Source organism: Phalacrocorax carbo, chromosome 10, assembly GCF_963921805.1.
Source record: "Phalacrocorax carbo chromosome 10, bPhaCar2.1, whole genome shotgun sequence".
Lineage (NCBI taxonomy): Eukaryota > Metazoa > Chordata > Aves > Suliformes > Phalacrocoracidae > Phalacrocorax > Phalacrocorax carbo.
The window spans coordinates 16917436-16942169 of NC_087522.1; the positions used below are offsets into that span (position 1 = coordinate 16917436).

The 24734-nt window shown below is 48.3% G+C and overlaps 1 protein-coding gene and 1 long non-coding RNA gene across 7 annotated transcripts; one reads left to right on the plus strand and one right to left on the minus strand.

The window, feature by feature from the left end:
- Nucleotides 1–774: 774 nt before the first annotated feature.
- On the minus strand, nt 775–23714 carry FAM234A (family with sequence similarity 234 member A). 6 transcript variants are annotated; one of them, XM_064462040.1, is made up of 13 exons: nt 18994–19180; nt 17419–17739; nt 17026–17334; nt 15833–15952; nt 15434–15622; nt 9489–9619; nt 7021–7150; nt 6429–6567; nt 5998–6138; nt 5520–5598; nt 4942–5094; nt 3974–4076; nt 775–3817 (listed from the first exon to the last, which is right to left on the minus strand). In XM_064462040.1, the coding sequence occupies exons 3-13, from the start codon at nt 17288–17290 to the stop codon at nt 3606–3608; spliced, it is 1662 nt and encodes a 553-aa protein (XP_064318110.1). In that variant the 5' UTR covers nt 17291–17334; nt 17419–17739; nt 18994–19180; the 3' UTR covers nt 775–3605. The 6 variants fall into 6 exon arrangements, with proteins under 6 accessions (XP_064318110.1, XP_064318109.1, XP_064318108.1 ...); XM_064462039.1 differs by lacking the exon at nt 18994–19180 and adding an exon at nt 18614–18798; XM_064462038.1 differs by lacking the exons at nt 17419–17739; nt 18994–19180 and adding an exon at nt 23614–23714.
- On the plus strand, nt 19254–19970 carry LOC135315235 (uncharacterized). The gene is made up of 2 exons (XR_010374677.1): nt 19254–19676; nt 19792–19970. It is a non-coding gene; the product is annotated as an uncharacterized LOC135315235 (long non-coding RNA).
- Nucleotides 23715–24734: the final 1020 nt, after the last annotated feature.

Genomic DNA, 24734 nt, shown 5'->3' on the forward strand with positions numbered 1-24734 from the left:
GCCCCAGCTGCAGGGGATTAACACTGGTGATTATATAAAGGAGAGCGGGGCTGGTGCCCACCAGTGCTCAGCCTTGGACTCCAGCCCACCCTGTATACACCCAGGGACACACACAGCCAAGCAGGCTGGGGACATCCATAGCCTGGGAACAAGCAAGCGGTGCCAGCCCGTACCCTGGCCAACAAATGGCATGGATGCTTGAGATGCTCAGGATCACAGCATCCTTCCCTGCTACAGAGCTCAGGATGCCCGGCATGGAGCAGGGGGTATTTCTCAGCTCAGTTCTGGGTCAGACAGGGGCCTCAGGGCAGGGGAAGCTACAGGAGCCTTGGTCACTGGATGGAGCTTGGGACCTTGGCACTGGCAGCCACCAGGCAGTGACAGATGGTCCCATGCTCCATGAGACACTGCCTGACACATGGCTCCCTCTGGCTTGATCCAAATTCAAGTCCCGGCATGAGACTCTAATGCTGATGGACTGCTGCAGTAAAACCAGGTCACCACGCCCTAGGCAGGGGGCAGGGATAGTTATCTAACCCCAGCGTCCCTACGCATGCTCGCTTCTCCTGGTAAATCACCTGCCTGCAGTGGGACAGGGTAGCAGGCAGCACCTTGGGGCAGAGTCCCTTCCAGCTCAGCCATCAAAGCATCACCAGGACACCTGGATACCTCTGAAAAAGGGGGGTTTCTGCCTTTGGGAAGTCGCACAAAGGGCTGCCAAAAAATCCAAAAGTCTTGCATAATCTCAGCTGCAACAACAAAAGCAGGGCACCATTTACAAACAATGCAAAAGAGGATTTATTGAAACCATACTGGTTAGACCAAGTCCTATAGGGCACAATCTACAATAAGTTAAAGAACCAAACCAAACAGTCTTAGTGTTAAAAAACCACACTAATACATAACACAGTGATAAATGCCATCATCACCCATCTGAGTTATGGAATCAAGGCACAAAGTCATTCATTAAATACTGCAAAAAACCAATTACACAGGGAAATAAGCTGGGAAGAGACTTGTTTTGTTAAGAAGGTGCTGGTTTGGCACTGATGCATTTAATTGAGCTGCCACTGGGAAATCTGCGTTTCCAAAGTATCTGGAAACATTGATGGACAACTTAAAGCCAAAAAAGTCCCCCAAAGCCAAAAATTCAGCTCTCCCAAAGGAATATTCAGTGTGCCCATGAGAAAGGTCAGGTGTGGGTAGAGATCTGAGCAGGGAGAGAGCTGAGATGCTGGGATTGCAGAGAGAATACAGCCTGGGCACCTTGCTCCCTGCCAGGCGAATTTCAGTGGGATACAATCCTCATCCAACACAGAGATCGGACTAGCACACAAGCCTGGGGCTCCCACTGCCCAGCTCCCGCAGCCACGCTCCCAGCTCTGTCCCAGCTGGCAGAAGGGCAGGCTGAATCCAGCCCTCACAACCACGGTGCTGCAGCACTGGTGCAGCCCATGATCCCTGCAATGCTGGTGTGGGCTGCTAGGCTTCAGGCTTTTTCGTGCTGTGCAAAGAGGCAACTTAAGCTAGGGGATGTGGCAGGGGAGTCTCCCTGCACCCTCAGACTCACTCAGAAAACAGCCTGGAAAGAGAGGAACAGAGGGAGAAACCCACCATTTTGAGTCTAGGGTGCTTTGGAGGTTGTGGAGTGCTCCCCTGGAAGCATCCCCAGGTTCCTGCACAGCCTGGATGCCCCAGGACTGGGCTCCGTCAGCAGCACAGCTCTGCAGAGGCCAGCAGCACTCATCCTACACAGCTCCCTTGACTGCCTGAGCTATGGGGCAGAGGGAGCCAGGGCACTCTTTAGGCAATTACTGGGCCAGCTGGAAGCAGGAGGTAAGCATCCAGGCAGACCACTGATGCTGCAGCTCATTTTGCTGCAAGACTGGGAGAGCTGAAGCTGTGGGTGTGAGCTTGGGTGACACTAGCTGCCAGAGTCAGAAGCTGTCCTGCAGCAGGTTAAAGTTCAGCAGTGCCACAAGAGAAGAACTGATGCTTGACCCTATGCAACCTGGCTTAAGTTTCTCATCCTACAGTATTTCTGCACACGCCCCGTTCTGAGACTAGGCAAGGGAGGGAGGCAATGGCTAAACCCCCTCCAGCACTGCAAAACTTGAGAGAGGTTATTTTTAGGGTGTGTGTTTTCTGTCCACCTTCCTCTCACCAGACAGGTGGGTGCCCAGCAGCATATGGTCAGGGCTTGTGTCTCAGTGCAGCTGGTGTGGGGACTGCAGCTTTCAGGACTGAGCAGCAGATTCAAACTGTTTTCCACACTTTGCACCTCAGTTCTACAGTCTGCACTGATGCCCATGAAGGAACAGAGCAGAGCATGCACACCACGCTACAGAAGTCTCCAGAGGAGACATCATCTTCACACAGCAATCTGTCCCATTCCCTCAGGCTACCAGGCTGGGCAGAGAGAACACCTGAAGATCCACACCCAACATCACTTCAATTCTGAGGGCAGGGAGGGAGCACAGAGCTCTCTCCAGAGCTGTGCTGCAGAGACAGCTTGCATTGTTCCCCAGAGTGGCTCACGCCTGCCCTACAGCCTGCCCACCTCCTGGCAGAGGGGACAGTACTTGGAAAAGGCTCCTCAACAGCTGCAAGACTGAAAGAGTATTTGTAGGAGAGCTGGCATTGCTGATTGGGTACAGGGCTCTCCAGAGTGGCAAGCCCAGCTCCCAGGCAAGGTTAAAATGCAATTCTACTCTGAAAAAATGTCCTGTATCCCCTGGTACCTCAAAACCAGTAGGAGAGGTGATGTCCATACCAGCAGGGACCAGACAGCCTGGTCTCTGGTTTTCACATCACCTATAATCAGACTGGGGACAGGGAGCATAAATCAGTGGGGAGACCAGCTCCCTTTCTGTGTCACCAACACTGCACAGCTTGGCTGGAAAGGAAGCAACAGAGGAGACAGACACAGGTAGGCTTGTGACTGCGCAGTGGGGCACATGGGGCTATTCTTAGGAGAAAAGGCCATTTTCTAAGTAGAATGACACTTTAACCTGCACTCTGCTGGCCCAGGTGACACCTAGCCACATCATCAGCCGCGGTTGGGGTCTATCACTACACACACCCCACGACCCAAAGCAGGGACCCAAATCCAGGAGAAGGCAATTGCAAATCAACCTGCAGCCAAGTACCTCTCCCACAGCCAGGAGAGCTGGCTCAGAAAGGAAATCTAACACCACACATCAAAGCTCCTCTTCTCATGCAAGCACCCAAGAAATAATCAGCCCCAGCATCCCCAGCAAGCATATGTTTTCCTCCAGACACATGCTGAATCAGCACAGTTCTGCAGGCACAGAAGGATCAAGGGGAAAGCCCTCTTCCCCAAGCTGATGACACTTCAGCGGTGGGTGGCCAACCACTGAAGTCCCATCAGCTCTGAGGACAGACGCACTGGCAGCTGCCCTCACAGCCTGGGCATCCCCAGACACTGGGGGTGCTTCCCCACCAGCCACACTTTGGTTTGCAGATCAAGATAGGCAGCTTTCCATTTTAATTCATGATCTGGGTTTGCTAAGGGCATGGCTGCAGAGGAGAGGCAGCTTGGAGACACCTGGGCCAGGGCAGCTTCTCCCCCCACCTCAGCAAGCTCACACTCGGCTGTGGAATCGCATCCTGTAGAGGCGGTCCCGGATGTACTGTTCACTGTCCACAGCCACCTGGCTCAGCCAGATCACCCTGCTCTCAGAGACATCCTCCTTCAGCTTCCGCTTCATCAGAGACACTGACCCTGGCTCCTCGCTGGGTTGAGGCCCCCTCAACAGCACATAGCAGGCATGACGGCTCCGCTCAAACAGCGTGGCTGTAATGCAGAGCAGAGGGAAAAGCCCAGCCTAAGGTCTCTGTGTTCAGACTGGCCACCAGAGCCAACACCGTGCACTCATGGAGTCCAGGAGGTACCAGGCGGCTAGTGTCCTCCTGCACCTCCTCAGTGGAGTGCTGGAAGGAGAGGACTTACCACTGAATGCAATTATTTGGTCTGTGCTATTGCGGAGCTCCAACAGGACATTAGTGTAGGAAGGATGGAAAAGATACAGCTTCTGGAGAGGAGGTCTGGATCTCTGCAACCAACAGGACACTATCAGGACACAGACCCACACGTTACTCCAGAAACAATGCCAGCACCAGCTCAGCTATTACTCATGCTCAACAGAATACGTCCAGTCAGATACTTGTCCGTGTCTGCCCAACTTATCCTGATCGATGCCACTAGTACTAGTGTTGGGATTTTGCTTACTGCTTGGTGCTCTCCTCCCCACCCCTAGCTTCCTGCGCACAGCAGGCCTATCTGCTACAGGCAGAAGGCAGTTTTGCCTTAGGGCTGGTAGCATTAGCAAGAAAAAGTGCAAGAAGCTCAGCTGGTGCTTGGGCATCCTCCAAGACACCACCTGTCACTAATGCTGCCAGCCACTGCCCCAGAGGTCTCTGTTACACAGCTGAGCTGTGCACTGAGGCTGCCAGAGACTGCTCTGGTGCAGAGAGAGGATATTCACATGGCCATGGGAGATCACTGTGTACAGTACTGCTGCAGGAGGCTCCAGGCCAAACAGCAGCAGAGGTAACAAGCCAGTAGCCTCTCACCTCACCTACAGTACCACACCAAGGCAGGGCTCTGGGCAATTCAGTGACTGCTCATAGAGCCACAAAGTCCCTTTTGTAGCCAGGTTGAAGACAAAAAAAGCTGTTGGTGCCACCACCAGCTACTAGCAGGGATGTTGCTACGGACATTGTGAGGACCCAGTACAGACTAGGTCACAGGCAGGGGTCTGCCTGCTTCTAGCACACCGGACTGGTCAGTGACCCCACACCCAGTGCAGGAGGCTGCAGTGTTAGTGACACAGACAGATGCAAATGTGAACACTGGGAAAAGAGGGTAGCTCCACCCAATGCTGGCCCAAACAGCAACCATTCAGCAACACTATTCACCGTTTCATTTCCTGCTGCCTGGTATTCACCCCAGATGAGGAAGGCAGACCGGTGATCAGCAGTAGAAAGTGTGGCTGGCCCAGGGCTTTCTGCTCTTGAGTTCAGCTTCAGGTCCCACTGGACTGCTCCAGATCCACTCTCAACAATCATAACCTAGCAGGGAAGAAAGAAAAGAGAATCATAACAAAGAGCTCTAACAAGCCATGAGAGAGAAGTCAAGTCAGCTGTCTCTACCCCACACTGTCTACGTGAACAAGTATCTGACACGTGGGAAGATGAGGAAATACTTGAAGCTGAGCATCACAGAGCTGTGAGACCTGGGGTGGGCGACATTAAAGTCACAAGTTTTGCAGCTATTTCAGGGGGTTCAGAGCTCTGTCATTGAAGCCTCTTGCTGAGAAGAGAATTAAAGTGCCCGAGATGGCTCCAATAACCTGTTGAAAGAAATCTTTTTCTCAGCCTAAAACTTCCTAAAATCAGCCAGAGGGAAACACATCCCACCAGCTGCCCCTGAATCAATGCCTCCTTGAGCTGAGACATGCAGAGAAAAGGGAAGTTAAAAGGAAAAGCGTTCAAACCTTCTTTCTGTTGGGTCCAATTTCACTCTCAAGGACAATGCCAAGAACATCAGGTTTGTAGTAACCAAGTAGTGGCTCTCTAAGGGAGGGAAAGAGAATGGACAGATTGTAACACACCCCGATGGCTTGGACATACCTTGTTCTTTCAGAGCAGCCTCTATCCTACCAGCAACTCCCCTGGTAAGACACTCCACTGCTGTGTTAGGTTAGCCTGGTACCACTCCCAGCTCTGAGCCCAGTCCTAGGACAGCCATATTACAGCAGGCACAGAATGAAGAATCAAAGCTTTGGGCTGCTCAATTTTGAAGTGGCACCTGACATTTGCTATCAGAGGACACATAATACAATAAGCATGATCCAGACATAACCACAGAGCAGGCTTTTATGTTTCAAATGAATAAAAAAATAGCATCTGCCAGGACAACACTGGCGCTGGGAGACTGGAAACGCCTCATCCAATCCACGTCAGTAACACTACCTCACAACACGGGACACGTTGAGGGTCCACAAAGTCTGAAGATCTCGTGCATTGATCAGTGTAGCCATCTCCGAGTTCACAACTAAGATGTTCTCCTGTGATTGCCCAGGAATTTTTGCCAGGTAACGAATGTCTCCAGAGCTGAACAAGAAGAGAGAAATGATTACGCTTCCTAGACTGTGGATGGTCTTATTGTGGGGTTTTGGTTTTTTTCCCCTGCACAGCAAATGCAAATAGGAAACCCCAGCCTGATTTTCCTCCTTTGATGTGAAACCCTGACCCGGCCATCAACACCAGCACCTTCCCCAAGCATTGGATGTGCTCCTAGTCCAAAAGCCATGTAGCCAGAAAAGAACAAAGCCACAACAGGTCATCCTGTCAGGAACACTGGTACCCTCCAGTTCACCAGCAACCAAGACATAATCTCACACCTGAGAAGGGATAAGCGGTGCGTAGTACGGTCAATATTCTTCTCCCACTGAGGATCTTGCTCAAGGCCGGGAAGCTTAATTTCCTTCCCAGTTGCTGCACTGTAGAGATCTTTCAGGGAAAAGGCATAGAGAGCATTTTCTGTGGAAAAAAAAAAAAAAAAAGAAGAATGAGGGAGATAAGTTAACCTACCCTTGCTCTGAACTCTACGATTTTCCAGATCTGGCAGATCAACTATATTTTTAGGGCTTGCATCACAGAGTTGTAGTGGTATTTTGAGACACAAGCCTGCTTTTGAATGCTTTTAACATCTTATCTGTTCATAATCCAAGTGTTCCAGAGTAATAATTTGCTATAAATGACTACTTAAACCTTACATTCTCAACATTTTTTCAAATAAAATTACTCCAGTACATAAAAAACCTTAGTTTACGCAGAAGCCCCCCCTCTCCTGGCCTTGAAGAGCTCTTTTGTTAGGTGAAAGCATGACACAGCTTTTAAGAATGCATAACACACTTTCAGATAACCGTTTAGAAATCCTGATTTCACAGTTATGATCACTCTTTCAGACTGAATTCACAAACAGAACTGTACCTGTATAGAAGAAGAAGTAGGAGGAGGAGTCCAGGTTCAGCCTAATATAGCGAGCTTTCCCATCAATGTTCAGGCTTCCAGTGGAGCCAATCTGTTTGCCATTTTTTCCTGAATGGATGAAGGTCTTAATCTATGCAAGGAAGGGATAAAAAAAAATTTAAAGCTGCATTGCATTATTACTGCTCCAACTTGAGTGTTTTCCTAAGCTTCTGAGCAGCTGGTACTGAGCAGGAACTGAATAGGAACAGCATAGGCTTGCATGAAAAGTCTCTCCCTGGTTTTGGAGGTGTGGGCATGAGTTACATGATCTCCCTGCTGTGAATACTTTTGCAAGTTTGAAAACCACTTCCAGCACAACCACCTGCCCCGAGATTTTACAACCTCTGCCAACCACCTCCCCTGCAGTCTGGGACCACCAAACAGGAAGCCCCAGCTCTGCTACGGACAGTAAAGATCGATTCAAGCCTACTGCGCAGTGACAATGATGGATAGGACCTAAAGGCAGAAACGAAACAAAGCAGCATATGGACACAGGGGAAACTTGGCTTTACATGTAGCTCTGCTAAATATTTTAAGCGCCCTAATCTACTCCTCCTAAGACTGACATGAGTCCAAGGGGATAAAAGAGCTGACAGGTTTCTTTACATTCTTTGCACAGGGTAACAGAATCCACTAAAAACATTTCACCCAGAAGAATATAGACTGAAACTGGTATCAGATTCAAATGTCTGGGCAACAGTCATGGTCTGGTGAGAGCAGTGAACGCTAGGGAAAAGGGAAATGTCAAACCAAGAGAAAGAGCATCCACCAGAGATGCTGAGTCAGGGAGTAACCCTTCCCTCTTCCTTGAGAGGGAGAGACTGAGAAAGAACAGGAGATCTGCTGCTCTCAAGGTGAATCTGGAGAGTCTGGCAGGTGAATAAGGGATAGAGTTTGCTGGGGAGAGGAGAACATAGCTGGAGAGGGAAAGCAGCACACCCACCAGCTGTTCTCAGCCTCCCACACTGGGAGGAGACACATACCAGCTCTTGTATATCAGCTTCACCTTTAGTCACAAGCACTGGTTCAGCAGCTGCCCCGGGACAGCAACAGCCAAAGGTGAGTGAGAATACATGCCACCTTACTCACTGCATTGCTTAATACCTCCGTGTGCTGCTACTGGTAATGCATCCTGAAAAACGTAATGTTTTCCTGGATGTATTTGTGCTGAAGCTTGCAGCAGGTAGGGGTCAATAAGACACTCAGAAAAAGCTGCCATCTAACCTCCTGCACACAGACCTTTCCCCAGACTGCTCAAAGGTCCACCACTTCAGGAAACAGCAGTATAATGTAACATTCAACTTCAGCCCGTGTTAGCAACAAAGCTAATTTACTTAAGTTCTGAATCACCCTTCTGACAGGAGTGCCTTTTTCCAAGCTGCAGAGCTCCACTCAAGTTCCCTACATTTTGCGTGACTTCTCAAAAAAGAACATACTTTTACTTAAGCTGACAGAGTGCTTGCCAAGTCCAGAGGGAGGAAGGGATCTCATACCAAGATAGCTAGAGACGTTAAATGGAAAACAAATCAAAAGGCAGTCTTGCAGAACAGCGACTACATTCAAACATTTCTTGGCTGCTTAAGATTAAATAATAATAAAAAAATCTTGAGATAACTGGGATAGCAAAAGCAAGGAGAAAAGAAAACAGAAGAGAAACATAGGAGTTGGGAGGATAGAATTTCTGATGACTCTGGCAACAACAATGCCTCAGACAGCAAAACCCTATTTGCTTATGGAGTGCTGTGGTATGAGGACACCCTCCTATCAGACTTGCAGGGAATCATAACTTTTGTATGCTTTAAACAGGACAGATTGCACATGCAGATAATGCTGTACCACTCAATCACAGATGCAGATGTTTTAGTATAAAAACGCTTTTTAGCTGCATGATTTTACCCTTTGAAGAAATGGGAAAAGCAATATTGGAATGGAGATAACATAACTAGCAGCTATTTCAGCAAATGAACCCAAGTCGGAATTAACCAGCGCAGTGACACTAGGAAGAGAGCTGTCTAAAGCAGACCACAGGCAGAGATAGGAAAGGTACCAGAAAAGGGCAGTCGTGGTATGAAAGTGCTGCCTGTTAGCTGTGCTTTGATCTAAGAGCCAAACCTGTCAGGGTTTGTTCACTTCTACTTCTCTGAAAACTGCAAGCTCATCTCGCCTAGGCTTATTCCACACACAGCCCAGAACACTGAAAAGGGGGAGGGATTCCTGGCTGGCTTTTTTCTTTTATTCTTAAAAAAAATAAAAAAGACACACTGATTTGGGAGTACATCTCTGTAGAGTGGGAAAGAACCTACCCCAAACCCACAGATATGAGAGGCCTCTGGACACTTCCCCTTAGACTACAAGATCAAAATAAATAACATTCCTGCCATGCCCTGTGGTCCAGCCACTGGGTTTATCATAGCTTCAGAGTGACATACCTTATCTCCTGTAGCAATAAAGATTATCAGGTCCTGAACTCCATCACTATCCACATCTGGAATCACTGACACCGGCGTCAGCACAGTATAATTAGCTCCAAAGTCACTGGACTGGCTCCACTGAACCTCCCCTAGAAGACAGGGTTATTGGGAAACATTCACTAAAAGACACTTCAGTTGAAATGCTTTTAACACCCCTGCTCCTCAAAGTACTTCGGAGTAGCCAGCCATTTACAGCCCATCAGCACCACCAGCCAGTCACCTTTATGCTCATCATGGGGTACTTTCGTTGCATTTCTGCATTTCAGATAACTCCGAGTATCCAAAATTTCAACTTATATTGGAAAGTACTTCTAGCTGCCTACACATCCTGGTCGCAAAGAACAGCTTGCTTTTCTCCTATCTTAGGTTAGCAAGCTTCACTGCATGTTCATGGCAGGGAGAATCCTTTTTTGCGATCTTAAACCTTGCTGCTGTGTACTTAAATCTGCACAGACATTTTAACACCATAAAGCAGCTGAATTCTGACCACAGTGTTGCAGCTACTCCTGACAAAACCCTTTTTACTGCAACTTGCCTCCTGCCGATGTTCCTGCAGATGTTCCATACTGATGTGACCAGCCACAATTCAGTTCACATCCCACCTCTCCCTTGTTCAAAGAACATCCACAGCACATTCACACTTGTTCGTAAATAGAGGTAGTAGAGCTTTGGTCTCTAAAAAATGGTAGTTTTGTTGTGAAGAGTTTCTCTTCAACAGCTCCAGGCTAGCTGGGTAACTTTACTCCACACACTCTGCCCTGGGCTGCTGGCCACTTTCCAGCCACTGCCCAGCAGAATCTGCAGCGGAATTTGGTGAGGAGGGGAAACCAGTGGGAGTTTTTCTTTTTAAGGACGACTCAAGCAACTAACTAGGTGCTCAGAGGAGAAACGCTTACTCTCCCCTTTAAACAGTGTCACAGACAACAATTATCATTTTAGGAATGCAACGTAATCATATGTTCTTTGTCAGGAAGGTGGTCGTCCTGAAAGCCAAGGACCTGACTGTGTCTGCAATAATTTAAGGCAGGCTGTATTTCCTGTAGGATTCCTCCAAAGCTTTTACTGAAACACTGCAAAAATACTTGGATAGTTACTATGACAACAGATGTGAAGTAGAAGAGTGCCCCTAGGAAATCATTGGAAGGCAAAGAATTTCACCCCTGAAGGAAACAAGCAGGCAAAGGAATGAGAGAACTTAAGTTTCAAATAACTATATCCTGGCTTCAGCACAGTCCAAAGCTACAACAGTAAGACCAGCCTGATGAAATTCGCATTTCAGTACATAAGGCTCTATTCTTTGCTGGTTAGACAGTGGATATAGTTTTGGAGGAAGTATCTTACTTTCCTAAAAAAGCAGCCTGACTTCATAGAAACAGGTAACAGTGAGATAGACTCAACGCAAAGAACTTGAGGAGCTTTCATGCTCTAACACAACCCCCAAAGAGCATGAACTATGAATCCAGTCTCAGCCTGCTCCATCAATGAGTTGTTACGGTGCTTCCTCAGAGCCCAAGGTCACAGCAAAAGCATGGCAACAGAGGCCAAGATGGAAATTAGACAAGTTGCTAGACAGCAAATCTGACCGGGGTGAAAGGGGATTTTTCAGGGGGGATGGGGGGGGGGGGGGTGGGTGGGATGGAAGGAATACTAAAATTATGACTTAGACAGCGGTTCAGCTCTCAATTCAAGCAGCCGCAGAAGACACAAAGCTTTGTGGCAAGGATTGCTTGCTTCAGGCTGGGTGAGGTCTAGATGCACATCCAAAGACTCTGCTCTCCCAGTCTGCAGCTCACAAGCTATCTGAGCTGAAGGCAGGTCTTTTCTACCAAGCAGCATTAGACCCCGTTCCCATGCCCTTACCCACTTGTTTAATAAACACCTGTAAGCTCCTGGCATCCGTGGTACCGTGGATGTGATGAAGTATCTCCTTTTGGTTTTTCTGAACCTATCACTTGATTAAAAAAAAAACATGGAGCAATGAAGAATTGCGACAGGAAACCATCACTCCCTGTTCTTCTACTTATCACTCAAAATTTTATAAACTTTTCTCCCTGTCACACATTCTCCAAGTTAGAGTTCCAGTTAATTTAGTGGTTTCTTGCACAGAAGCAATTTCATACATCTGGTCATTGCAGTCCCCTTTCTGCCATATCCCTTAGGAGACCAGCACGGACCAGAACTGCTCACAGGGCTCACAATGCAAGCTGCTAGAGGATAAGGTAAAGAGAGAAGGTGTGGCAATGCACTTACTCCTGTCCTCTTCCTTAGGACTCTGCTTCTGGCCCCAGCAGAGATGGAGCACCAAGCTACACAGACTTCTGCTTTGACCTGTGACAGCTAATCTTAAACTCTTGTGTCCCAGTTTGCTTGCAAGATAAACATGCAGGAATGTTAGACGTCCCACACAAACAGAAGCATGCAATCCTACACCCTCCTTCTTGTTTGCTCAGGTCACTTATTCTGGCAACCAAGAAAGCAAGACTTCACACAACTGAAACTGGTAGAAAAGCACTAACTTTATCAGCATTTAAAGATCAAAACTACATCAGACACTTTCAGATGATAATCTCCCTACCTCCCCTTCAAACTCCCTACAGGCAGAGGCTAGGCAGCCTGAGAGCCCTGGAATCTCACCAATCCTCCACAATGATGAATCATTAACAGCTAAAGATTGTTCTGACTACTGTTTTTAGCACAATGTGATGTAAGTCAGACTTTGCCACTTTAAATACATTTAGCCTATTTAAATACATTTTATTCTGATCTGCCCCCCTAACCCCCAGTAAAAGTCAACTACGCTAAGAAACCCTTTTTAACCTACTTAATCGCAAGAAGGTATCAAATACATCAACTTCTGGGTTATTTACTTTTCTATCTAAAGCAATTTTTCATCTATTGCTTTTAATTTATCTACGGAATGTTTTCTTACCATATTGTTGCTGTGACCTGTGCTCCTTCTCTCTGTGCTTGTGCCATTTCTTTATGACTGTCTTTAGTTACGAGCCTTTGGCTCAGCAGTCACCTTTCTACACTTTGACCTAAAAGCAACTACTTCATTAACAGTCTATAAATAACCTGTGCTAAAGCCTGTCGAGGGAAACGGTGCTAAGATATCTCAGTTGGTACAGCAGCTTTCCAGCTCTGTGTGTGTCTACACTTCCATATACAAAGGAAACTAAAAGTTGCACTAGATTTTCCTCAGATTGCTTAGAGCTATACCTCTTGCTATTTCTAGGAAAAACAAGCTATTTCTTGCCCTTTTTTTAGGAAAAAAAGGAGAGTTTACCACTTTTGGAAGAAGGGGCAGGCAACTCAAGAAGAGTACAGGGATCTCATTAGGTCATGGAGAGAGAAAAATAGAAAGGCAAAAGTCCAGCTAGAGCTCAATCTGGCCACTGTTGTAAGGAATAACAAAATATGTTTTTACAAACACATTAACAACAAAAAAGAGAGCCAACAAGAATCTCCATCCTCTACTAGATGCAGGTGGGGGGAACATTGCCACTGAGGATGAAGAAAAGGCTGAGGTACTTAATGCCTTCCTTGTCTCAGTCTTTAATAGTCAGACCAGTTGTCCCCAGGATATTCAGCCCCGAGCTGGAAGGATCACAGAAGAAACCCCTCCTAATCCAGGAGAAGGACAGTTTACAACCTGCTGTGCCACCTGGACACTCACAAGTCTATGGGGCTGGATAGGACCCACTCAAGAGTACTAAAGGAGCTGGCAGAGGACCTCGCCAAGCCACTCATCATTTATCAGCAGTCCTGGTTAATAGGGGAGATCCCAGATGGCTGGAGGCTTGCCGATGTGACGCCCATCTACAAGAAGGGCTGGAAGGAGGATCCAGGGAACTACAGGCCTGTCAGCCTGACCTTGGTACCAGGGAAGGTTATGGAGCAGTTCATCTTAAGTGAGCTCACTAGGCAAGTGCAGGACAACCAGGGGATCAGGCCCAGCCAGCATGGCTTCATGAAAGGCAGGTCCTGACTGACCAACCTGATCTCCTTCTATGACCAGGTGACCCACCTAGTGGATGAGGGAAAGGCTGTGGATGTTGTCTGCCTGGACTTTAGTAAAGCCTTTAACTGTCTGTGTCTCCCACAGCATCCTCCTAGAGAAGATGGAGGCTCATGACTTGGACAGGTGTACTCTTTGCTGGGTAAAAAACTGGCTGATGGCTGAGCCCAGAGAATTGTGGCGAATGGAGCTAAATCCAGCTGGTGGCCAGTCACAAGCAGTGTTCCCCAGGGCTCAGAGTTGGGGCCAGTCTTGTTTAATATCTTTATCAATGATCTGGAGGAGGGAACTGAGTGTGCCCTCAGTAAGTCTGCAGATGACACCAAATTGGGTGGGAGTGTTGATCTGCTGGAGGGTAGGAAGGTTCTGCAGAAGGATCTGGCCAGGCTGGATCGATGGACTGAGGCCCAGTGTATGAGGTTTAACAAGGCCAAGTTCTGGGTCCTGCACTTGGGTCACAACAACCCCATGCAACGCTACAGGCTTGAGGAAGAGCGGCTGGAAAGCTGCCTGGCGGAGAAGGACCTGGGGATGCTGATCGACAGCCAGCTGAACATGAGCCAGCAGTGTGCCCAGGTGGCCAAGGAGGCCAACAGCATCCTGGCTTGTATCAGGAATAGTGTGGCCAGCAGGAGTAAGGCAGTGATTGTGCCCCTGTACTCGGCCCTGGTGAAGCCGCACCTCAAATCCTGTGTTCAGTTTTGGGCCCCTCAGTACAAGGAGGACACTGAGGTGCTGGAGCGTGTCCAGAGAAGGGCAACAAAGCTGGGGAAGGGTCTGGAGAACAAGTCTGATGAGGAGCGGCTGAGGGAGCTGGGGGAGTTTAGTCTGGAGAAGAGGAGGCTGAGGGGAGACTACCTGGAAGGAGGCTGTAGTGAGGTGGGTGTCAGTCTCTTCTCCCAAGTAACAAAACTACATCAGGGGAGGTTTAGATTGGATATTAGGAAAAATGTCTTTAGTGAAAGAGTGGTCAGGCACTGGAACTGGCTGCACAGTGAGGTGGTGGAGTCAACATCCCTGGAGGTGTTCAAAAAACATGTAGGCATGGCACTTCAAAGCATGGTTTAGGAGGCAGGGTGGTGTTGATGGCTGGACTTGATGATCTTAGAGGTCTTTTCCAACCTTAGTGATTCTATGATTCTCTCTCCCAGTTTTTGGAAAACAGGCTGTGAGGGGTTCAATACCAGATACAGAGGATGGGATCCTAGGCATGTTTCCAAGACTTTATATATTTCAGGCTTCATCAGCAAGGAAGGCTCAAGGTAGAACAGATAGCCACTGCCTTGTTCCTAGAGAAGTACAGGCCCCCTTTACCCTCACCCCATGTTAGGCAAGATGATGAGTTTCTCCATCTATAGGTTCAGAAATTAAGAAGGCTTTCCAGAGGAACCAGACAAAATCCTGGACTACCAAAACTGGTATTTACCCTAAGTGCTCTCCTTGATGACTTTAAAATCATAAATCCCTAAAGCTCCCACTCTTCTTGCCACTGCAGGCACTCCTAGCACTCACATGCAAACAACTGAGAAACACTGCAGGGTTGTGTCCACCCCCTGAGAGTACGAAGTAACATTCACAGCTAATGACTGCTTCTCCTGTTTCAAAAGCTGTTGAAAAGTTTGTTTATAATACAGTGGCTGGACAAACCACCACGACAGAGCCCAGCCTTTGGAACACAGAGGCTGAGAGAACAGGCGCTTCTCAAGAGTCCAGCAAATGGCTCTGGCAAGGTTTTCAAGATAATAAATACCCTGTGCCCATTTTCACATATCAGCAAGTCATGCCATGCTCATGTTCCCAGCCTCTGAGGTCTGGAAGTCACCAGGTGACAAAAGCAAGCAGCACCGCCCCCTGTATGGCAGCAGTACTCTTGCTCATTACTCACCTGTCCGCAGGTCAACTGCCATAAGAGACATTGGCTTCGCCATGACCAAGCAACCTGGGGACTTAGCATCCCCGAGCTGCCTGATGCCACACTGCATCCACTCAATCTCCCCAGCAGCAGGCTTCTCCCAGAGCACTCTGCCATTCGTGCCAGACACAGCAGCAACAAAGGCACACAGAGAAGGCCGACCTGAAAAAAAACAGATGTCAGAGGGAGCATTACCTACACCTACCTTTGCTGCTCTGCACCACCCAAGAGCTGGGACTCACCTAGGTTCTCTCTCCACCCAGCTAACCCAGTTTTCTCTCCCAGTCCCATAGCAGCCTGACTAATCAGAGCTAAAAGAGAAAGAACAGCCTTTACTACAAGGCTTTCTGTTTCTGAATCAGCTACAGCTACCTTCTTCATCCAGACAGGATCTGTTGAAGCTGCTGCTGCCATTGCTAGCTTTGAAAGCAAAGACGACATCTTGCACTTTGTCTTCATTCACATCTTCTATAGCAAGAAACTGGTAGGCCACTGTAAAAGAGATCACAAGCCAGGCGCTGGTGAGGACTGCCTCAACCAACAGCAGAGCTAGCTGGAGCAAAACACAAATTCCTAGAGACCTACTCACTGCCTCCATCTCTGACAGCGTAACATCAGGACAAACTGGCTTTTGTATTAAAAAAAGCCATCTACATGAGTAACAAGGACTGGAAGTTAGTGCCAAAGGATTTTTAAAAATTGTTATCCCCCAGAGGATTTGTCTTCTTTTATAGCCAATCAGCCAGAATTTGAACTATGTTGAACAAAGAACAAGTCTGGTATAGGTGTGGGGTTGCTACTCCTGAAATACAAAAACAATCCCCAAACCACCCCAAACCCATAAAACCCAGCCCCAGATATTCCATCTTTCTCACTCTCTAAAAGCAGCCTTCTTAAGCTCAGAGTAGCAGAACTTGGGATTTCTGCATTAACATGCACAGCTCAGTCCCTGTTGGTGAGCACTATCTCTGTGTTTATAGCACAATCAGCACACATCACTGCGTGTAAGATTAAAGCAAAGCATTTCACAGAAGGGAATGCTGGGCCACCAGGGAGCAGCACCCAGACTAAAGAGCCAACTAAAGCAACTATAAATTTGTGCAATTTATAAAAAGACCAAGATGCAATTCTTCCTCTCCCCTTCCCATTAGCTACAGGGAAAAGTTAGAAAGTAATACTGACAGAGGAAAAAATGCCTAATTGTCTCCAAACCTCAGCTCAAACTTCAAGGGAACATTCTACAGACCAAACTTCAACACAGATTTATTCCCAGATACACTTCCTCATTTTTTTTTTCAAATGCGACCAGCCTGCTACCTTGCTAGCACTTCAGAGCAGCATCTAATTTCTCCGTCAGATCCTGTAAACACCTCCTGGAAGGCCACTCCAATTACGACAGGCCACTGCTTATCCAGGTCAGGTATTCACAGCTCTTGCTTCCAAGGGCAGCATCCCTGCAGGCCTGGCTCCAGATCGCACTTAGGTAGAGCTCCACAATTCAAATTTTGTGGCACATAAAGTAAAAGGGCTGTTGGTAAGTATTTATCCTGCTACAGCAAGCTCACCTGCATTGTCATAGTTTTGGAACCATGTTCTTTCTGAAACTGGCCTCTCTGGGCAAGGAATAATAAATGAGAAAGCAAACACAATTATCAGACACAGAAATAATGAGATGAAGAAGGCGGCAGTGCGCCACCGGGACAACCGAGACAGTCGTGATGACTGCTTGCTGACAATTCTTCTCTCCACAGAGTTTTCATGATTCTCTTGACCTTTTACGTCCTCAGTCTTCAGAGGGTGGATCTCAGCTTCTGAGTCTTTGTTATCCATCGCAGCTCATTCATTGGTATTCAGATACCTTTCTCCCCCTTCACCTGCAACAACAGAAAGAACAGTTAAAAGAGATTTTGGACTACATGAAAAAAAAAAACCACACCACAAAAAAATGCTGTTACTACCTGATATTCACACTGCAAACATTTAATGGGAGGTGAGCAAATTAGTGTGTTGTAACAGAGCTGGATAGAAAGTGCCGTTGGTACCAGCGGTTAGAGGTCTCCCATGAGGAGCAATGGGGCGAGACCGTGGGGTGCAGGAATAGCACTATTTCTTCTTCAGAAGAGGAAATCAGCTCTGCTAGACCCGGACAAAAAAGGCTACAGCCTCTACACAGAAAGAACTGACCAGTCTGTAGGTCTCCCTCAAGAAAAACATGCCAAAAGCTCCTTTTGCTGCAGAGACTTCTTGCCACCTCCCATGTATCTCAGTCTGACTCGCAGCTGCAGAAGTGAAAGGAAACACTCGTGACCTTTATATTCCAACATCAGGCTGTTCCCAACTGTAATCAGCACTTGAGCTTCCCCAGGAGAGAGAGAAACAAACACCAGCATATTCTGTACAGGAACAAACCAAAGTTATTCAACCCCTTCTCAGATGAGAAACTACTTGTTAAGTTTAGCAACCCAGCCCTTTGGAGCACTAGAGAGTGATTACTTCCTTCCCCAGAGGAAAAAGAAGGCATGAGCTGAGACTAAAATCGATCAAATTTGATTTCATCAGAATGGAAGAAAAGCTAACAATTGCTATTTTAGTTTCTCCTGCTATAAATCATAATCTTGAGCTACAGCTACAGTAACAGAGGGGTTCTGTGCTAATTTGTTATAAAAAGGGAAAAAAAGAAGAAAAAGCCCTAGTCAGTTACAAAAGCCTGTAACTCATTACCCACAACAATAATAAAAATCAATATTATATACAGTTTCTCTGACAGTTCTTCTTTAAAAAAATAGCAGAAGGGAAGAAATTAAGAATAACACATTCCAGTAGCCTTGGAAAAAGCTGCATGACACTGTCATAAAAAATTATATCAGAGCAAATAAACATGACAACGAAGCCAATTTTCCATGACTGTGCCCCAGCAGTCACATGCCTGGATTGTCCGCTGGAGCAATTTACTTCCCCAGCGGAAAACAGCCTAAACTCAGCACCAGCAGACAACGCAGAGAGCTGAGGCTTTCAACTCCAACAACAACGGAGCTCGTTACATCTCACATTTCATGCCAAAGTTCATTTACAGGTTCAAAGAAACAAAAGATGAGAGTCACACTTGGAAGGCCAGGCTCCTTTAGGCAGCTGCAGTTCGACTGGGGGTCTCACCTCCCCGCGTTGTCCCTGTCCCACCAGAGGGAAAAGCTGCAGAGGTCTCTTCTCCTATGGGTACAAGGGGGACAGATGTGCAGCAAGGCAGGGGTTGAGCTCATGGGGCAAGCAGGACAGCCTGGCACACTGCTGTCAATCCCCTAGCTAAGCTGAGAGCCCGCTGGAGTTACAAGACTGGAGTTATACAGCACTTACTTCAATCTGAGCACTCTGGCATTTATTCTAGGACAGCACATCAAGTACAAGATCTTGCTCCAGGCAATTTAATTCAAGCTGTGCAATACCATGCAAATGCGATTAAATCAGTAATGTAGAAGTTGTATCTTATTCCAAAGATCTTACTCCAAAGACCTCATCTGCCCTTCACATCAGTCTACCAGCAACACCAGAGACACCTTCAGGAGGCCCCAGCTGTTTCCAGACCAACTGCAGGCACCTGATGGAGGAGACGGAGGTAGGAAGGCACCAGATGGAAAGGGGAAGGAAAGGAAGAGTCATGCATTAAGCCTTCCTCCCAACCAGGCTATCACGCTGGTGAGCTGAGCACCAGTCAGTTACTGGAGCCGGCTGAGTACCCAACCTCTAGTAGGTTCAAGGTACAAGGCTCCAGGCACAGGCTGAGCAAATGATTTACCGGAGCAGAGCAACCACCGCCACAGCAATGGGGACATCAGCAGCAATGGGTCACACAGCTTCCCTTGCAACGAGGCAGATGGTTTGTGTATTTCTAGCGTGCCCGTCTCCAGCAGCAGGGAGAGGTGGATCTTCTTGAACATTGCGGTAACCAGCGTCCACAGCACGGGCTGTGACAGGGCTCCAGCACAACCCTGCCGGCCTCTCCAGCGGAGCCCTCCGCAGCCCCCGGTGTGGAGCCAGCAAACCTCCAGGGTACAGCCGAGTGCTTCCAGCACCTATGAGACTTCCCAAGAACCAAAATCAGGCTTCTACCCTGGCTTAGTCTAAAAGGGCCACCATCTTAACGCTGTATGGAATATTTCTATGACTCACTATAAATCACACCATTGTCATCTAGACTGGGATGAGAACAATAAAAAAAGTGGTAATTATCCTGACAACCCCAGCAATTCCCCTTCTTTTGCAGCAATGACCCTAGGAGCCACCGATTACAAAAAGCACTCAATGCCTTTACAGCAATTCTTTCTCTTTTCTTTCAGGATTTGAATAATGCCCTTTGCACCCCTGCGAGAGCAGAAGCAGTGCTAGAACAACGACTGCAAAGGTCAATGGCAAAGACTCAAACAATGCAGGAAATCCCATCGCCCGCAGTTGCCAAAGTACGTGCTGGCAGCATGTGAAACAGTCTGAACTCTGAACAATAAAGAAGTGTGATAATCGGTTTAATTGAAGACAAGCAGAAAATGATAGTGTGCATTTCAGATGATTTTACTGTCCTCTAGCAGCCGGCGTTTTGTCTCCTGCTGGTAGAGGACACAAAATAAGACACTAGAAAGTTTAACAAATCCAGGCACCTCACAAGGAAATACAGGGTCGTGTGCTGCTGCATTATTAACTCATGCTGTAGGCACTAGATATAGCTAGCATCAGCTCTCTGCTTGGGAAAAGGAGGCCTCACCGTGAGAAAACATGGGAAAAGGACTTCACAGAAATGGAAATAATTAGAAACCACACAGGGCAGACCCGAACTGAATGCACACAGCCCAAGGAGCACTGCGGTACAGCCAGGGTCTGCATCTTACATGACTTCATTTTCTGGTGTGTGCGCTTCCACCACTCCCCAAGCTTTAAAGGCTACATACCCCCAGGAACAGGACAGGCTAGGAGCAGTCCCCAGTCAAGTCAAGGAGGAACAAATACCCTTTCCTGTTCCACAGTAACAACATTGCACTCAGGACAAACACAGCTTTACTCACCTTCGTGGGGTGCCACGAAGCTGAAGCTACAGCGCAGATTTACAAACCTGATCTGTATCAAACCAGTGGAACTTGTGCAGCAGGTGGTTAGTGCCAAGCCCCAGCTAAATCCAAGAGACAAAGTATCATTACCAGTCAGCTAGAACTGCCTGATAGGCAGAGAACTGTGTACAGGCAGATGTATGAAAACTGGTGATAGAAACCATTTAAGTATCTGTGTGATGGAAGGTTTATCTCATTTTCCACCCATAAAATACCAAACCACAGCATTTGTAATCTCACCACGCACCAGTTCTTCCTGGAAAATTTCTAGCAATATATTATAACTTAGATTTGATGTTCAACATGTTTCTATCTTTCACAGAATGATGAAATCAGATTCTGACTGGCTATTTTAGGCACCCAAACACAGCATTTCGGTGTTTTTGCTCTGTACTTTTTAGTTTTAAGTACCTTATAGGTTTCCTTCCTGTCAGCCAGAAATTGCTGAAGACCCAATCTGCAATCAGTAATGACAAAAGAGCTTCCAAATTTTGGTCTGAGCAAGATGCAACGTTCCCTTCGTGGCTGTCTTCTATGAGCAGACCAGTCAGTTTTGATACAATGTATGGCAAGGCACTGCAGCAAACCCGCTGGGCAGACATTGGCTGCAACATTAAGATATTATTGGGTCTTTTTTTCCCTTTTCTACAGTCCTGCTTACATCAGGGTCCAGTCATGAGGAAATAACACGAAAGATTTTCTCAAAGTGAGGAGATTTTCCTTTCCAAATACAGACTGCACTGCGTACATATGCTTACAGTTTTGCTGGGTCATCTGCAGCTCATAACTTTCTTGATATAAAGTCACAGCCATGGGCTGGTGGGGACAACTGCCTCAAAGAGACCATCCCCTTCAGACCCCAGGCTACCTCTGCTCCTGCTCGTGTCCTTACAAGCACTGTAAGGACACAGTTTCTAACCCAGACCACACCAAAGACAATGCAGGCAGCTGTCTCAGAGAAAACACCCACATTCTGCTGATACAGCTGTCCTTTCCCCTCCCCTCACTCTTGCTGTTTTGCCTCTGTTAACAAAGATCTCTTCAAAAACACCTCATTCTTCTTAAATGACACTTAACCCTCCAGTGCAGACACGACACGTGCCACAGAGCGTTCACAATAAGTGAATTAGAAACTCCTCCAGAGTACAACCAAACATCACCTTAGAATGCAATACATCTGTCATTTGTAGGAGAAAAGTCCTTTTCCAGGGCAGTTTTCACTACAGCTGGGCTCCAAGCAGAGAAACTGTTTAGCAAAAAGCAAAACATGACCTAGTACTTTTTCCAAGAGAGTGATGGGAAAAGCAAACCTCCCTAAGATGAACAGCATTACAGCTGCAAAGCTGTGTGGAACTGATTATAGGTTAGGCCAGTAATAACAACCGAGCAGCAGAGACACGTGCCATTTACCACCCCAAAACTTAAAACCTTTGCTAGATCCAAGCCAGTCACCCTCACCAACTGCTGCAGATCCCTTGCATCAACCGCAGAGTAGCAGTTAGCAAGTTGTTTTAATCTCCCATGTCAGAGGCATCCCCACCTCATCCATGGGGCTCCCCGGCTTGCACCAGAAGCATGGCAACTTCTCTGCACCGCCATACATTTAATGCAACAGGGACTCTGGGGAGATCTTGGTGTATGAAAACCCTTTAGAAGAGGCTGTGGTCATTTCACATAGGTTTATTAAAATGACAAAAAGAAAGTACATTTTTTAAGTGGAGCACTTGTTCCACAGATCACAAACTCTATCCTGCCCAGTGGGCCCTTCCTGCTCAGCATAGCGAGGTTTAGGGCAGCATGAAACAACAGCCTTCCTCCAGCTGCAGGTATCTCCAGGAGAACCCTCTTTCCTCCCCCGAGAAGTTGAATTTTTATTTTCCTCTCTTGCACGTGTACACGGAGGAAAGCTCGTTCACAGGCCATTCCATCCACATACCCAATGCCCGGCCCCACAGAGCCTCTCGGCTTCCAGCCTCCGCAGGCAGTCCCTTGAAGGGTGCCCAATTCTGCCCCTGCACGCAGGACAGCTGGTTCCAGTCACACCAAGACATGCCTCCCCACAGAGTAGGCTGCCCCTCTGACTCCCAGCAGTTATGTAAGAGGTTTTTCACCTTCCAAAATAAGGAAAGAAGTATGGAAATGACATTGCAATTTAACACATTGAAGTATTTTTCTTTCTGCAAGAAACACTCTAATTCATGCCTGTAGACTAGGCTTACGACCTGCTAAGGAAAACACAAATTTGAACTCTCTCCAGGATTAGTGCTGAAGGCTGTAGGTTGAGCTCTGTAAGGTGAGGGGTTTCTTGTATTTTTATTTGATTGAAATATCGATCTCCACTTTGAAGCACTTTGTAAGCATCTCCTCAGGACCCCTACGCAGCCCGCCAACTACATGGGATAAACTCGCTTGGATGAAACGGAGGATTAAAGCAACAAGCTACCTTGGCAGAGTCCAAGGCTTTTACAAAAGGGATTAAATTCTTTCCCAGTGTTCTTGATATGGTTTGGGGCAAGTTTCTGAGCTGCTGAAGCTAGACAGGAGACCCCTCCAGTCACAGGGACAGGCACCAGGGCTGGGCCAAGCGCAGCAGGGACCATGGAACAGCTCCAGTGTTTCGGGCACGAGCAGCGCTGCTCCCCAGCCCGGCTCAGGCTGCGGGCCAGCACCGGACCAGCCCTGCCGCTAGCCCCCGCCCAGCACAGGGGCTTAACTAAACCCTCCTTCCAGCCCTCAGCTCCGCTCTAGCACGGCGCGGTTCCCGCCGGGAGCGCTCCAGGAGCCGGTTCCGTTCCCAAAAGGCACACCCCCACCCACCGCCGCCCGGTGTCCGGCTCTCGGGTCGCACCGGGAGGCCGCACCCGCACGGGCGGCGCGGGAGCTCCCCTTATCCCCGGGACGGCTCGCTGCGCTCCCCCGCCCTGCCTGCTGGTTGCCCCCGGCCGCAGCCTAGCCGCCCCCCGCCGACGGGAGGTGGGCCCCAGGAGGCCCCGCACCGGGAGGCCTCGCCTCAGGCCCCAGGAGGCCCCCGTGGGACCGACCCCCACCCCGCTCCACACTCACCGCCACTTCCGCCTCCAGCCTCCACCGCCTCCTGGCGGAAGTGACTCCACGACGCAGCTTTGCCCGCTTCCGCCCCGCCTGCGTAGGGCGGCGGAGGGGTGGGCGGCGCGTCCCGGTGATGGCGGCGGCGCGGGCGGGGAACCCGCAAGAACAAGTCCGGGCAGCAGTTGGAGCCACAAACACAGATCTTTAATGCGATCAGACCGCGAGAGAACAGCACAGTCACGTACAGGCACCCCGAGGGCCCGCCCCGCTGCCCCCCACCCCGGGCCCTGCTCTCCCCTCACCCGACACGGAGGTTACAAAAAGAAACCAAATACGTGAAACCGCGGAATTAAGTTGTAAAAACGGACAGGGAAAGGTCGCATGCACTAAGGACTAACACCGAGGGAGTGCTGGGACAGCCGCAGGGAAATTGAAACCGTTAAAGCTGCTTATTGGAACCTCCAAGGGGGAAAAAAGAGCCGCCTGAACCCCCCACACCGTACACACGGCCTTTAAACAGCATTGACAGACATTTTCCTGCTCCCATGGAAACATTAGGAGCAAGCTGCCCTTAGAGACACTTGCCTCGCTGCACTAACGAGAAGTGGCCAGGCCAACACCCCACCAGCACCCGGCTCAGCAGGCAGCAAGCACTTTACTCATACAGTTCTCATAAAATACCAATCCAAGGGTCACAACTGTGGCTGGTGCAGCAAGGCGGCCTTCCTCCCCTAGTATAAAATAAACCTAGTTACAAATAAGCTAATTACAATACGCAAATTCCTCCCACACGTGTTTGGACACAGCTGGTGCCTCGGTCCCAGGAGAAGCGGAACACACTGACACAGGTGATTCCTTTCCTCGCCCTGCCCCTGAATTTTGCTCCATCCAGAGTCACCCCTCCCACTCAGCCACCTTCTGCCTGCCTAGCCTTGGGGGGAAAAAAAACCAACACAAAACCAAAACTAACCAACCAACAAAAAAAAAACCCCACACCAAACCTATGCCAACACTTTTTTTTTTTTTTTTTTGCAAGCCAGAAAACTCCACTGAGGAAGCTCTGGCTCAGGTGAACAGTAAATAGGCAGACTGGCTGTGGCTGTACTTCTCTATAGAAGAAATCAGTCCAGATTTTC